This window comes from Bos indicus, chromosome 28 (genome assembly GCF_029378745.1).
Source record: "Bos indicus isolate NIAB-ARS_2022 breed Sahiwal x Tharparkar chromosome 28, NIAB-ARS_B.indTharparkar_mat_pri_1.0, whole genome shotgun sequence".
Classification (NCBI taxonomy): domain Eukaryota; kingdom Metazoa; phylum Chordata; class Mammalia; order Artiodactyla; family Bovidae; genus Bos; species Bos indicus.
In genome coordinates this window covers 35,940,112-35,952,844 of record NC_091787.1, presented here as the reverse complement: position 1 = coordinate 35,952,844, position 12,733 = coordinate 35,940,112, and the positions used below count along the sequence as shown (strand labels likewise).

The 12,733-nt window shown below is 47.2% G+C and overlaps 1 protein-coding gene across 1 annotated transcript in view; it reads right to left on the bottom strand.

The window, feature by feature from the left end:
- TSPAN14 (tetraspanin 14) overlaps nucleotides 1-12,733 on the bottom strand; it is a 57,741-nt gene that overhangs the window by 30,106 nt on the left and 14,902 nt on the right. Inside the window, exon 2 of the mRNA XM_019954053.2 lies at nucleotides 1,327-1,424. Coding sequence (XP_019809612.1) covers nucleotides 1,327-1,407 — 81 coding nt within the window. The 5' untranslated portion in view covers nucleotides 1,408-1,424. The remainder of the gene's footprint in view (nucleotides 1-1,326; nucleotides 1,425-12,733) is intronic.

Genomic DNA, 12,733 nt, shown 5'->3' with positions numbered 1-12,733 from the left:
TTCTCTGCTTTTCATTAAGGCAAGAGTCCTTGAAAGAACTGTCATGAGTCACTGGTCTCCACTCTCTCACGTCCCATTAGCTCCTGGGCCAACTCTAGGTGGGTTTCCACTCCCCAGCAGTTCTGGTCAAGGTCACAACCTCCACCTTGTCAAAGCCAATGTCAATATTCTGTTCTCACCCTACTCCTCTCTACATGAAGGGCTTCATCTTGAGACTTCCATGACACAAAAATATCCTGGTCTTCCTTTGACCTCAGGCCACTCACTCACAGCCAACTTTGGAGTGGACTCTCCTCCTCAACCCACCTCTAGCTTCCCCACCTCCGTATTCAGACTCCTCCTCTCCTCTCCTTCAATAATCTGGTCACCCTTTCCTCCGATGGTGGCCAAGACTTTCATTTCCAGGAAACTGACAATTCCAAGTATCTGGCTAAGAGATCTTTCTAACTCTTCTGCCCCAAATTTCATCTCAGAACTTGGGACCACCATCCATCTCTTCACTCTTCAGAATCTTTCCAAAATCAGATGACACCATCCAACTTATAACCTACCAAGCATTATTAAAAGGAGCAGAAAGTAATTCCAGCTACTTACTGGGAACCACTGAGACCCACATGACCTGGCTTCTTTGTGCCCACATCCTAACCTATGTTGCCTATGCCCTGCACTCACTCAGACCCAGCCACATGGCATTCCTTTTGTTTCTTGCACATGCCAAGCTCATTCCTGCCTCAGGACCTCTGCTGCTCTCCCTACCCAGCGCTTTCTTCCCAAGACCCCACATGGCTGTGTATTCATTAATATTCAGGTCTCTGCCCACAAGCCTTCTCTTCTGAATGTCCTTCCCAAGCACCCTGGCCAAGTGGCTTCTCCTTCCCTGCTCTGAGGCTCTTAAGCTAATACCTCTGCCAGTTGAACCCCAGCATTACAAGGGCAGGGCTTTACGACCCTTGCCCACCCTTACCTCCTAGAAACCAGGACAGGGCCTGGCCCACAGTCCAGTGTGCACAAAGGACCTTACAGTTGATGTCTCATTGGGGCATTCCTGGAGTGTGGGTGGAGGGAAACTGGGTCAGAGCCCCAAGCATTCCTGAACCCCCAAGGCTTCCTAAACCCCCAAGGCTGAAGAAGGGCACCTTAATCTGGTCTTTAATCACTTGGCCTTCCCCAGCACTTTATGGTCTATTTTATAATTTACTTGTTACTGGCTTCATGAGGGTAGAGCAACGACTGCCACCTCATGGGGGGCCAGGTAAACCCAAAGTACGTGAAGAAGAACGGTTTACTAATTAAGGACAGAGAACACGGCCGCTCTCAGCCACTCACCCAGAAGACGATGTTGTAGCTGAAGAGGAGGTACTTGTACCAGCAGCTGACCTCGGCGTTAGAATATCTATAATAGTGCATCTTCTGAGAAGCAGGATCTGTGGAGAGAGGAAGAGTGATGAGATGGCAGGTTCAATTTTTCAAACCATCTCCCCAAAATCTGCTCCCCAAGGAAGGAGCAAAGGCAAGACACAGACTCCTGAAATTCCCAAATTGTCCTGTGTTCTTTCAGTAGTCCAGACATAGGTTTAATATCAATGCCAGCTATAGGTTAGACAAAAATCAGCAAAGTCAACTTTCCATAAACAGCCAAAAGAATAAGAGGAAAATTTTTGAAAGAATGGAGAATAGCAATTTCTAAAAAGTGTCTTGTGGACTTCTGCTGGGAACCTTCCCAAACATTTAGGTCATCACCTCTTCATTGGGTATTTACTCCCCCACTTCACAACAGGGAAACAGGAGTTCAGAAAGGTCACGTGACTTGCCCAACAGCAGGACAAAAAGCACAGCGTTCAGGACCCACACCAAGGCAACGTGGGGGTGGAGACAGCGGTCTCCGCAATCCACGTTCTTCCCACCCACTGCTACCCGGGGCTAAGCAACCAGGAGTTGAGGGAACCAAATGAAGAAATGAGGGCTCGACTAGTGAGAGTCGAGTTTGGGAAGAAGAGATGAAGAGCAAGTCTGGGCATGACCTAACAGTGGCCAGTCAGGAGAAGTCACATTTGTTCATCTAACATTCTCTGAGACAACCTCTCAAGCTCAGCCCTCAAGAGGTAAGGAAGGCAGAGCACCCTGGCCTGGGTGGAGAGGTCCCGTGAACTCACAGCAGCCAGTCTTCACCCCACTCCCTCTTCCCCTGCCTAACCTCCCACCCTCTAGGATCACTGTTTTGGCCTCCTTGGGCTACAGTAAAGCTTAGATTATAGAACTCTGAACTGCCCAGGGTGAAGGGTGGGGCCAACTCTCCTTTGTCCGTGTCCAAAGCCTACAAAGGAGGCGCCCTCAGAAGGAGTGCACTCCGAGGGCCTGCTCCACCTTCACTATGTTCATTTTTGAAACACCATGGCAACCCAGGCGGATCCTTAAGTCCTCCACTATCCGCTGCTGCCCAACAGTGGCTGAATGGTGGCGAAGGCGCCTCAAGCTGACCCTCGGGTGGGATCTGAGGCTCACTGGAAATGCCCACCCCTAGCCCCAGAACTCACCCTACTTCCCAGGGTGAGGAGAGGAACAAGAGGTAACCCAAGGCCTAGGGCAAAAACAAACAAGGCTACTCTGGCAGTGGGGAGACAACCCACCCACAGCTGCCAGTAAGAGACCAGCTTCTGCGCCTTGCCGTGGAGCAGCCACCACAGAATCCCTTCCTGCCGAGGCAGCCTTGGTGGCCTGGCCCCTGGTCTGTAATGTTCTGAGAAAGCGCTGCCAGGCAGGCACATGAAACCACATCCCTCTGGAAATGGGTACTCTGACTGCTCCACCATCCTTCCCGCAGAGCAGAACCAACAGGCAGAGACTGGACACCACTGCCCACTGGCCCCCTCCCTCCCAGAGGGACGGGAGTATGGTCAAGGCCCAGCTGGGAGTATCCAACCTGCCTGGCCTGAAACCAGCCAGGGAGGGGGCAGTGACCCAGCAGCCCATTCCCACCTCCCCGTCCCACCAGCAGAGCAGCATCTCTACAACACTCCCCTCCCAGAATACACATGAACACAGCTCCCGGTAAGGACACAGAAGGCCTGAACACAGCCTGGGCCACACAGGACGGCTGCAAGGAGATGAACAGGAACTCTTGGACACAGTCCTTCCTTCGGCCACATGACCTGACCCTGAGCAAGCGTCTGCCTCTCAAGGCCTCAAATAAAATGGGGCCGATCCCTAAGGTCCCCACAGACTGAGGAGGGCTGCTCAGGCACAATACCCTGAAGTTCAGGAATCCTAAGGGGTGCTCCTTGGAGTTATTTAACCTAACCGTAGTAAAGAACTCTCCTTAAAGCTCTGAAGCAGTAAACAAAGCCAGGCTCCCTTCCTTCTCCTGGATCTTGGCTCCACAAAGACACCAGCTAATTACCACTGGCCTGTATGCTTTCCATAGCAGGGCAGACCTCATCCCTGCCCCCTAGCCCAGGGCCTCTGAACAATGATGACCCTGAGGTGACACAGGGACTCTCCACCCGGAGATCCCTGATCTCCTTCTGCTCCGGCCACGTACATGGGGAGAACATGGAATGGCCACAGCGAGCTCCTTGTCATGCACACTGCAGGGAGCCAGTGCTCTGGAGTGTGGGTTCTCTGCAGGGGGCTGGTTTTCTCAGCACCTGTTCCCCCCTCTTCCACTGGGCTCCCAGGGTCTCACCCCATAAAGACCCAACCAGGAAATAACTCTGCCTTTATAAATGTCAGGGTTCAAACCCACACATAGAGAATCTCAACAACCATGATATAAACCCCAAGCCCTCACTCCATGGTAACTTAAACACTCAGACTATACTAGCCAGGTCCATGCTAGGGAATAATCAGAAAGAAACACCCTAATCATCCATGAGATGATGTACCACCCCCAGATACGTCCCCTTACATGCCTGCCACTCACCCCCAGAACACTCGCTGAACGTTGCATCATTTTTGCTGGACCAAGATAACCGTATGAGGTCTTGGGGTAGGGTGTTTTAATGACACTTATTTCCCCATTCCAACCCACAGAAGAGGAAGCTGTTGAATGGAAACAGTGCAGTTTAGTCTTTCTTCACCCCTTGTTTACTCCTCCCCATGGGGAGAGAAGGCGCTCAACTGACCGGGGGGTGGGGAGAGGGGTCCCGCACCACACGCCGTCAAAGGAGCCGCAAGGAAAAGCTGCCTCTTGCTCTTGACCCACCAGCTCTGTCCTGGGACCAGGGTGGGTAGAGAGGCAGGTCCTGAGCTTCAGCCAGAAGATCCAGGTCCCCACATAGGCAAGTTCTGAATTTAACTGGAAGGAGGTAAAAGTGAGATCTGTTTGGACTCCAGCCTAAGCCACATCCTCCAACACAGAGCCTTGGGTTTGGGGCGGAATGAAGGCAATGAGCATCTGAGGTCTGGCTTGGCAGCTTCAGAACTTCAGGGAAGGAGAAAAGACTGATGAGTGCTCCCCCACCAGCCTGAGGTGTTACCCACATTTCAAAGAACCCCAGAAGGTGACGAGGATGGTGGTGCTGTAACTAGAACCAGATCCAACCCAGAAGCCAGCCAAAATGACTCGAGTGACTATGGTCCCTCACTTCTCACCATAGTTGCTAACCTGAGTAGAGTCACATCAGAGGAAGGCGAAACTCAGCTCTCTATCAGCTAACGAATTCAGTCAGCACCAAAAGCATTTACCCTAAATACCCTAAATACACAGACTAAAAATTCTGCTTCTTAACAGAAGATAAATTTTCACAGCTACTAATGACCACCACAACTGAAAACTCTCCAAAAGCTATGTTGTGTTTTCTGTAGAGAAAACAATTATTTAATTCCAAGTCCTCAAACTGTCTCAACTCCAAAAGTTATTATAACAGAATAAAGCCTTTACGTGGCAAGCAGGAGGCATTGTGTTTGTCCAAACATCAACTTCTTAAAACAAGAGGGAAAGTCAGAATTATTTCAGTGTTAAGATAGCTGGTTAGCAACCTGAGAGGAATTGAATAATACACTAAAGTCTATCTAAATAGTAAACACACACACACACACTCAAGAACAGGGTATCCTTCACATTTAAGCTAAGTGAAGTACAAAATTATCAATATAGAACAGATATGCTTTTAAATTCCCATATAACAATTAAAAGTAACATTAAAATTAAAAAGGAAACAAATGATAAATTATCTGCAGCTGTAGTGATTATGACAAAAGGTAAATACTATTTCCAACACAAAGAAATTCACACTTAATAGAAGACTGATTTTAGACCAATGGACAAAGGATATGGGCAGTATTCTAAAACTGAAGAACAAAACAATTCCTAGATGGAAAACTACTCAAAGTCACTGGAAATGAAATTAAAGACAACTCACAGATATTGTTTTACACTTTTTATTTTAACAAAATCACCACCACTATTGCTGGCAGTCCCATGGTGAGGCTGTTGCATTCATACCTTGCTGGGAGTGGAATAAAGTGTTACTACCCTTTGGTAAGCAATACAGTTAGAGACATTAAAAAAAAAAAAAAAGAAGTCCTACCCTTAATCCAATAAACTCATGACTCAAGAGTTTGCCTCAAGGAAAGAAACCAAAAGAAGAGAGAGAATACGAGTTAAGCATTCAAAATCTAAATATCCTAGCTTGCAATTATGAAACAATTTGTAAGCATGTGGTTAAAGGTCAAAATGGAAGCTAAAACCATGAAAATGGCTTCGTGGGTTGGTAGGCTTACAAGTGATTTTCTAAAAAGGCTTCTATTGTGGCACTTACCGTGACCACCTTTGTACTAAAATGTAAACTGAGGCCACTGCTGGTGGAGGGTGCTGACCCCACAAGTGTGATGACCTCTGCAATCACTGTAAACAGGGCTCATCTACTTTGGGATTATATTAACTTGTAAGATTGTTGCCTCCTCCGTCTCTTGGCTTTATTTAATTAAAAAGGTAGCACATGCTGAACTGTAAAATACTTAGACAATTCACAAGTGTACAAAGAGAACTGGCGATGAGAAGCCACTGACAATGGCTTTCAAATTTTTTACGATGGCCCTCAGTAAGAAGCTCTTCAGTATTCCTGCCTGGAGAGTCCCATGGACAAAGGAGCCTGGCGGGCTACAGTCCACAGGGTCGCAAAGAGTCAAACACAGCTGAAGCAACTTAGCACACACAAGAATCACACTGAACAATCAATCCAATGCACACATACTCCCATACACATCTGAGCTCTGTGAAACAAAACTTGCCCTTATCACAGGCCACGTGTTTCAGATTTGCTATTTTCATTTTTTTAAAAATTATTCCTGAACATATCCCTGCAAGAATCAATGATTGCAAATGCTGTGTTCAGAAAAAAAACAAAAAACAAAAACAGATCCTAGGCCCCAAGGCCCCAGCCCCTTTCCAGGGGCTCCCTTAACTTCTAGCTGGTCTTGATGTTAACATTCCAAATGTCTTAGAAAATTCAGTACATGCTATGCTTGTATTACTATTCCCTGGTTTTTCATTGTTAGGTGTTACCTCACCACTTCCTGCCCTGAAGACGAAAATGTAACTCTACTCCTGTACAAGCCACCTGTCCCAAACCACTCCCCTCACACTCCTTTCCCATATCTCCACTCCAATCATACGCACGGTGACACTAATTTTCAGAGTCTACATTATTAGGACCACGTGAGTCATCACAGCGAGCCATGTAAGCCATGATTACTTTTCCTAGACAACTTTTTTGTTCTCTAGAGTCAATAATTCTCATTTTTTCTGTTTAATTTTCTATGAATTTATTAATATTCAACCCCCAATTCAATGTCAGTTGTCCAAATCTCCTCTCAATAAGTTCACTCACATCAGATGTTCTATTTCTAGTTCTTCTTCCAGAAGAAATTTCTCCTGGAACCTTCTGAGCTACTTTAATCTGGACTGGTGCCCAGAAGAACTCCCTTGGCCTCATTTGGGATACAGCCTATGAAAGAGCCAGTCTTTGCTCATCTTTGTGGAAGAAATCTTCAGGGCAAGAAGAAAATTTTTCAGACCCTGTATGTCTGAAAACATCTTTACTTTACCTTCATTTGTGAATAAAATTTTGGCTGTGTATAGAATTCTAGGTTGGGAGCCATTTCTACTGAGAACACTAAAGGCAGTGCCCTAACATCATCTTCATTCCAGGGTAATGGGAGGTCTGAAGCCACTCAGATTCCTGATTTTGTACTTAACCTATTTCTTTCTCTCTGTAAACTTGTAAGATCATCCTTTTCTTCCCAGAACACTGACATTTCAAGGTACTGGTCTAACTGATCAGGGTACTGGCCTATCTTCATTCTCTCAGCTCAACATTTGATGAGTCCATCTGATATGGAAACCTATATCCTTCTAGGAAACTTTTTTCTGGGTGATTTTCCCACTTGCATTTTTCTCTGCCACTCCTATTAATAGATATGGGAACCTGAGCTGATTCTTCAAACATCTTACCTCTTCTGCTCTATTATCCACCTCCTCTTCATCTTTCTTGTCTATTTTCCAGAAAACTCTTTCAAATTTATAATTATTCTAATGGTTTGATATTTTTGCTCTGCCCTTATTCTTTTAAAATTTTAATTTTTTTGGTTGTTCCCTAAATGTTCCTTTTGTATAGTATCCTATTCCTATTTCATGGGTACTTCTCTTATCTCTCTGAGAAAATGTCTAATTTTTTTCAAAATATTCTCCAAGTAGAATATTTATTTCAAGTTGCTCCCCCTGCCCCATTTGTTTTGCTTCCTTTCACATTAGGTGCTTTCTTCAGGTATTAGCAATCATTAGTAATCCTCATGACTAGAAGTAAATGCCTAAGAATTGACTAGAAGCACTGAGTCCCTGGGCAGGTAGGTGAGTTTCTGTGCAGGGCGATCTGGCTGGCCCATCTGCTCTAAGTCCCTGTTGTCGACATCTTTAGGTCAGCCAGGTTCCTCAATGAGGTCTCTTAATCTCCTGCTTGGAAGGTAAGGGGCTGGCTGTCAGAGTTCTAGAAGCCAAGTGGGATAGAAGGCTTTACTAAGAACAACTGGAATCTCCCAGGCCCTTGGTTTTTCCTTTAGTACAAGGAATCTCCAATGTCCCACTAAAGGGAAAATGCAGTCACCAAGCACCATGGAGACAAGAAAGGCGTTTAACCACATGAACTGCCTTCAAACAGTTCTTATATTCAGCCAGCTCTGAGGCTCCTCCCCTCCAACCCCCCTAAAATAATATGGTGACACCAACTCCTACATTTCAAAGTGGGTCACTCACCCATCTAATTTCTGATTTGAACATTTTTTCTTGCTTTTGCTTCCTTTGCCATTCTCCATGTCCTTGTAGAGTGATTCATTTTTTAAAATTCCCTTTATCTTAACTTCTGTGGGGTTTTAGGATAAAGTAAAATTAGGTGTGCTCACTAAATCCACAGATCTCTGGGAAGACTTCAGAAATATTTTAGTTGCCATCTTTTTACTGAGCAAAGTAAAAAAAAAAGGAAAAACAGGAAGTATAATTTATAACCATATAAAAGGACAAATGAGATTTTGCGGATGTAATCAAGATGAATAATCAATTTACTTAAAATAGGGAAACTATCTGAGTGGGTCCAATGTAATTAGATGAGCCCTTAAAAGCAGAGCTTTCTCCCAGCTGAGGGCAGAAGTAGTCATATTCCAAGTATGAGGATGCAATGCATTGTTGCTGGATCTAAGACAGAGGAGCTACCTGCAAAGAGCAGAGAGAAGTTCCAGCAGTTCAGGGGAACCCTGGCTGACGGTTAGCAAGGAAACAGGGCCTCAGTACTAAAACAAACAACAAGGAACTAAATTCTGCCCCAAATCCTCCAGAAATGAATATAGCCCTGCCAACCCTTTGATTTGGGCCATGTGACAGCCCCAGGCAAAGAACCAAGTGGAACTGTGCTGACCTGACAACACTATCCACCCATATCCCAAGCTAAAACTCTACCAAGTTATTCTGCTGGCTCCTCCCTACCTCATTCTCCAGACCTGGCCATTGACCAAGATTCAACCTTTCCACCTGACCTCTGAGGCTCCCAGTACTTGTATCTGCCCACAAGCCAATCCCCAGGAAGGGCAGCCATATTCCCAACAGAGTTGGGGGCCCTGCTGCACCTCCAAACAGCGCACCACAGGCCTTCGACTCTCCAGGTCCTCAGAGCCCACTGTGTGCTGGGGACCATTCACAGGCCAATGGAACAGGGAGGCCCAAGGGGAGAAGTCTAGGAAGAGACAGGCGACTTTCAAGGGAAATGGGTAAATGAGATGGTCGTAAGGCAGGCCAGTAGGCTGCCTCACTGCCCAAGGGAATCTCACATACAGGAAGGGTATCATATCATACCTCAGCCTAGGGGCACTATCACTCAGAGGGGAAAGAGGGCCTCAAGTCCACAGGCTCCCCACTCGGTTCCGACTCACCCTCAGAGCCAGAAGCGTCTAAGTCCTACTCTAACCCATACCCCTTAGGACCAACTCTCCGTACTCAGGGTCTGCCACAAACAGTGCAAAAATGGACAGGGTGGCAGCAACTACCGCAGGAGTCCAGAAGTTTGCCTCTTCACCCTGGGAAAACACTACAAACTCAGCCAGGAGTTAGGCTGGGCCCCTCAACCCCCTACCCCCACCCCTCACCGTCCCTCATCACCGGGTGACAAGCCCTGCCACACAGGTGTGGGGGAAGGGAGGTTCCCAGAGTTCAGAGACTCTCAGGCCCTTGACTGCCCGACCTGGGAAGGCCTCCAGGTGGAAGTCCAGGAACACCTGGGCTGCCAGCTCTGAGCCCCATCGGGCTCTCCAATGGGCCTGGGATTCTAAGAGCTTGGCTTCCTGTCTGAAACTGTTTTTAACCAACACAGCATTATGAGCTTCCACCACCAAAACCCCACAACCCCCAGACCTGCTGAGTCTGAGAAGCACCAAGGGGCCCCTCGCTAATCTGGGGAGGAGATATCTGTCTCCCTCAATGCTGACACCAGGAAAGAAGCCAAGGGAGGGAGGGACGTGGGGCAGAGGAGGAAGCAGTGAGGCGAGGGCTCAGTGGGAGACATGCTGGGCCTCGAATGGAGGTCACCTAATCCAGCGATTTTCAAACTTACTATTTTTATTACTTTTTAAGCTACAGGAGCTTTTGTACAAAGAGACTCTGACCCAGAAACCCAGCATGAGGTGTGCAGAGCAGTTCTCTTCAAGTGGCTAGGGGGAAGGGGAGGCTCTATGACATACATGCTTGAAAATGATGGGTCTGGCCCAGCTGATCCCAAATTCAGGAATCAGGGGAATCACTCAAGGAGCTTTTTCCAAACTGCACATGGAGACTCGTTCAGTAGTGAATGTGACAGACCTGGAAAGCCACATTTTTAAGAGCTGTCCTTCACAGCAGACAGTTTGAAGGGACCCCCCCACTGGCCCAATCTGGAACTATGTGTGCACCAAAATAAATAATATTGATGCATTTTAACTCACTGAATAAAGAACCCATGACTCCATTCTAATACATATAAATGGATAAATAATATATAAATGGAAGAGAAGGGAAAGTTCTTTACAGCAGAAGGATAAATGTAAAAATTTATGTAATTAAATCATCAGCATTCAGTAACCATAGAATTCTAGGTTGGAGAATTCTAGTATGACAGAAATAACTGATAATGGGTTAAGTCTGTTCTGGCTATTATAACAAAACACCAGACTGGACCAAACTGACAGACCAGGCAATTTCTAAAGTACAGAAGTTTATTCCTCATAGTTCTGAAGGCTAGGAAGTCTAAGATTAAGACACCAACAAAGTGGGGTTCAAGCCTCATCCTGGTTCAAAGCTGGCACCTCTTCACTGTGTCCTCACATGGTGGAGCAGCAAGGGAGCTCTGAGGGGTCTCTTGTAAGGGCACCAATCCTGTTCTTGAGGACTCCACCCCCATGACCTAAGTTCCTCCCAAAGTCCTAACATCATCAAGCCAGGCACCAGACAGAATTTCAATATGTGAATGCGGGAACACACAAAGACCTTTAGACCATAACAGGCTCTAAAACTAGTCAACGAAAGTTTGATTAGAGACAGCATGTTTACATGGTCTCAAAGTATCTCCCCATAGAACACTTATTAATTACAAAGAGCATGATAGTAACTCAGCAATGGAGAAACCTTACAGATATCACCTTTAACCGAGTGACCACCACTGTCATCACCAGCAATGAGTCAAGCCAACGGCTGTCCCTCCTGCGGGGATGCACCGAGGACATGTCATTTCTGTGGTGTTCCCGGCGAAAATGCATAACCTGAGTCCTATCTTGAGGAATGATCAAAAAACAAACAAAACAAATGAAGAGTTTACAAAAGTAACTCACCTCAAGTAAAATGTAAGAAGTTGTGGCCATTTTTCTTTAAAAAAAGAAATGAAGAGAAGAAAACTCTGGGGCAACAGACAATCCTGGGGCCCAAAGAGAGATCTTGAAAATGATACATCAGGCAAGTCATGCCTCACCTGCCTGCCCACACAGGTGAGGGCCGGGCCACCTGCAGCGGCTGCCGCTCCACCTCTCAAAGGACTGCGGAAGCAGGCCTGGCACCGGCCTGGTCTCCGGGGGCCTTCCCTCTGCCGCTGAATGTGAAACCGCCTGTTTAAATGCAGAGGGGGAGCCTGAGCCCAGATGATCACAGCAGGCCTGTTTCTGAAAGCCCAATGTGCACATGAAATGTCCGCATTCAGAAGCAGACGCGCACGAGATGCGGTTTCTGGGCCCAGTTTATGGCAACATCTCCAACATGGACAAGAACCCATGAACCCTGCATGCTGGGACCTCTGGACCTCAGGACCCAGAGGACTGGGCCTTCTGTCCACCCTGAGCTTCTCCACAAATGGCTTGAGGCAAGGCCACAGCACGAATGAATGAAGCCAAGAGTCCAGCAACCTATCAGTGTACTAACTCGCTCTGCGAGTCCCTGAGAGGAAAGGCTTTTATTGTGGGAGACGAACACCTCGGGACCTGTTTCTACACGTCCTGGCTGCTGCTGCTGTTGCCAGGCACCTAGAGTGGGGCTGTGGAGACCAAGAACTCGAGTGAGCCCTGCACCTCACGGGAGGGGCTCAGGACACGCTTCCCTCTGCTAAATGCTGTCAGGCAGGCGCAGGAGGGCAGGAGGAGGCTCAGGAAGGAAGGAGGAGGCGGGAAGCTGGTCAGGAAATGTTCCCTAGAGCAGCAGCTTTAACCACTACAAGCCAGCATGGTGGCAGCCAGGAGTCTCAACAAAGCTCTGGGTCAGGCCCTGTGGATGGCACCAAGGAGCCATCGGGCCGGCTGCCCCAGCAGAACCAACACAGCTGGGGAATGGGACGCTCCTAACAGCCACGGACGTACTGAGTGACGAGTGGGCCTGCTCTCGGGCAGAAATAAATTCTGCTCCAATAACTGAGTCCTGGGCAGCCTTTAGGGGAGCTGCTCCAACTCAGTGCGAGGATGTGACCTGAGTGTCTAACGTGGGTGGGAAACGTTCTCTTTGCAGAGATATCCCACCCTCTCCCCCGCAACACAAACTATATAAAACTTAGAATTAAACACCTTTTCTTCCATTTCTTCATGCCTGAAAGACATAAAGACTGTGGCTCTAAGATGTTCAAAATCCTTGTATCCAAAATTGCACAGTTCACTGCAATATACTTTTTAAGACAACCAACCAACCAACCAACCCACTTGACTCCCGAAGTCAGCACTGGAGGGCCACCCCCTAATCCTGCCC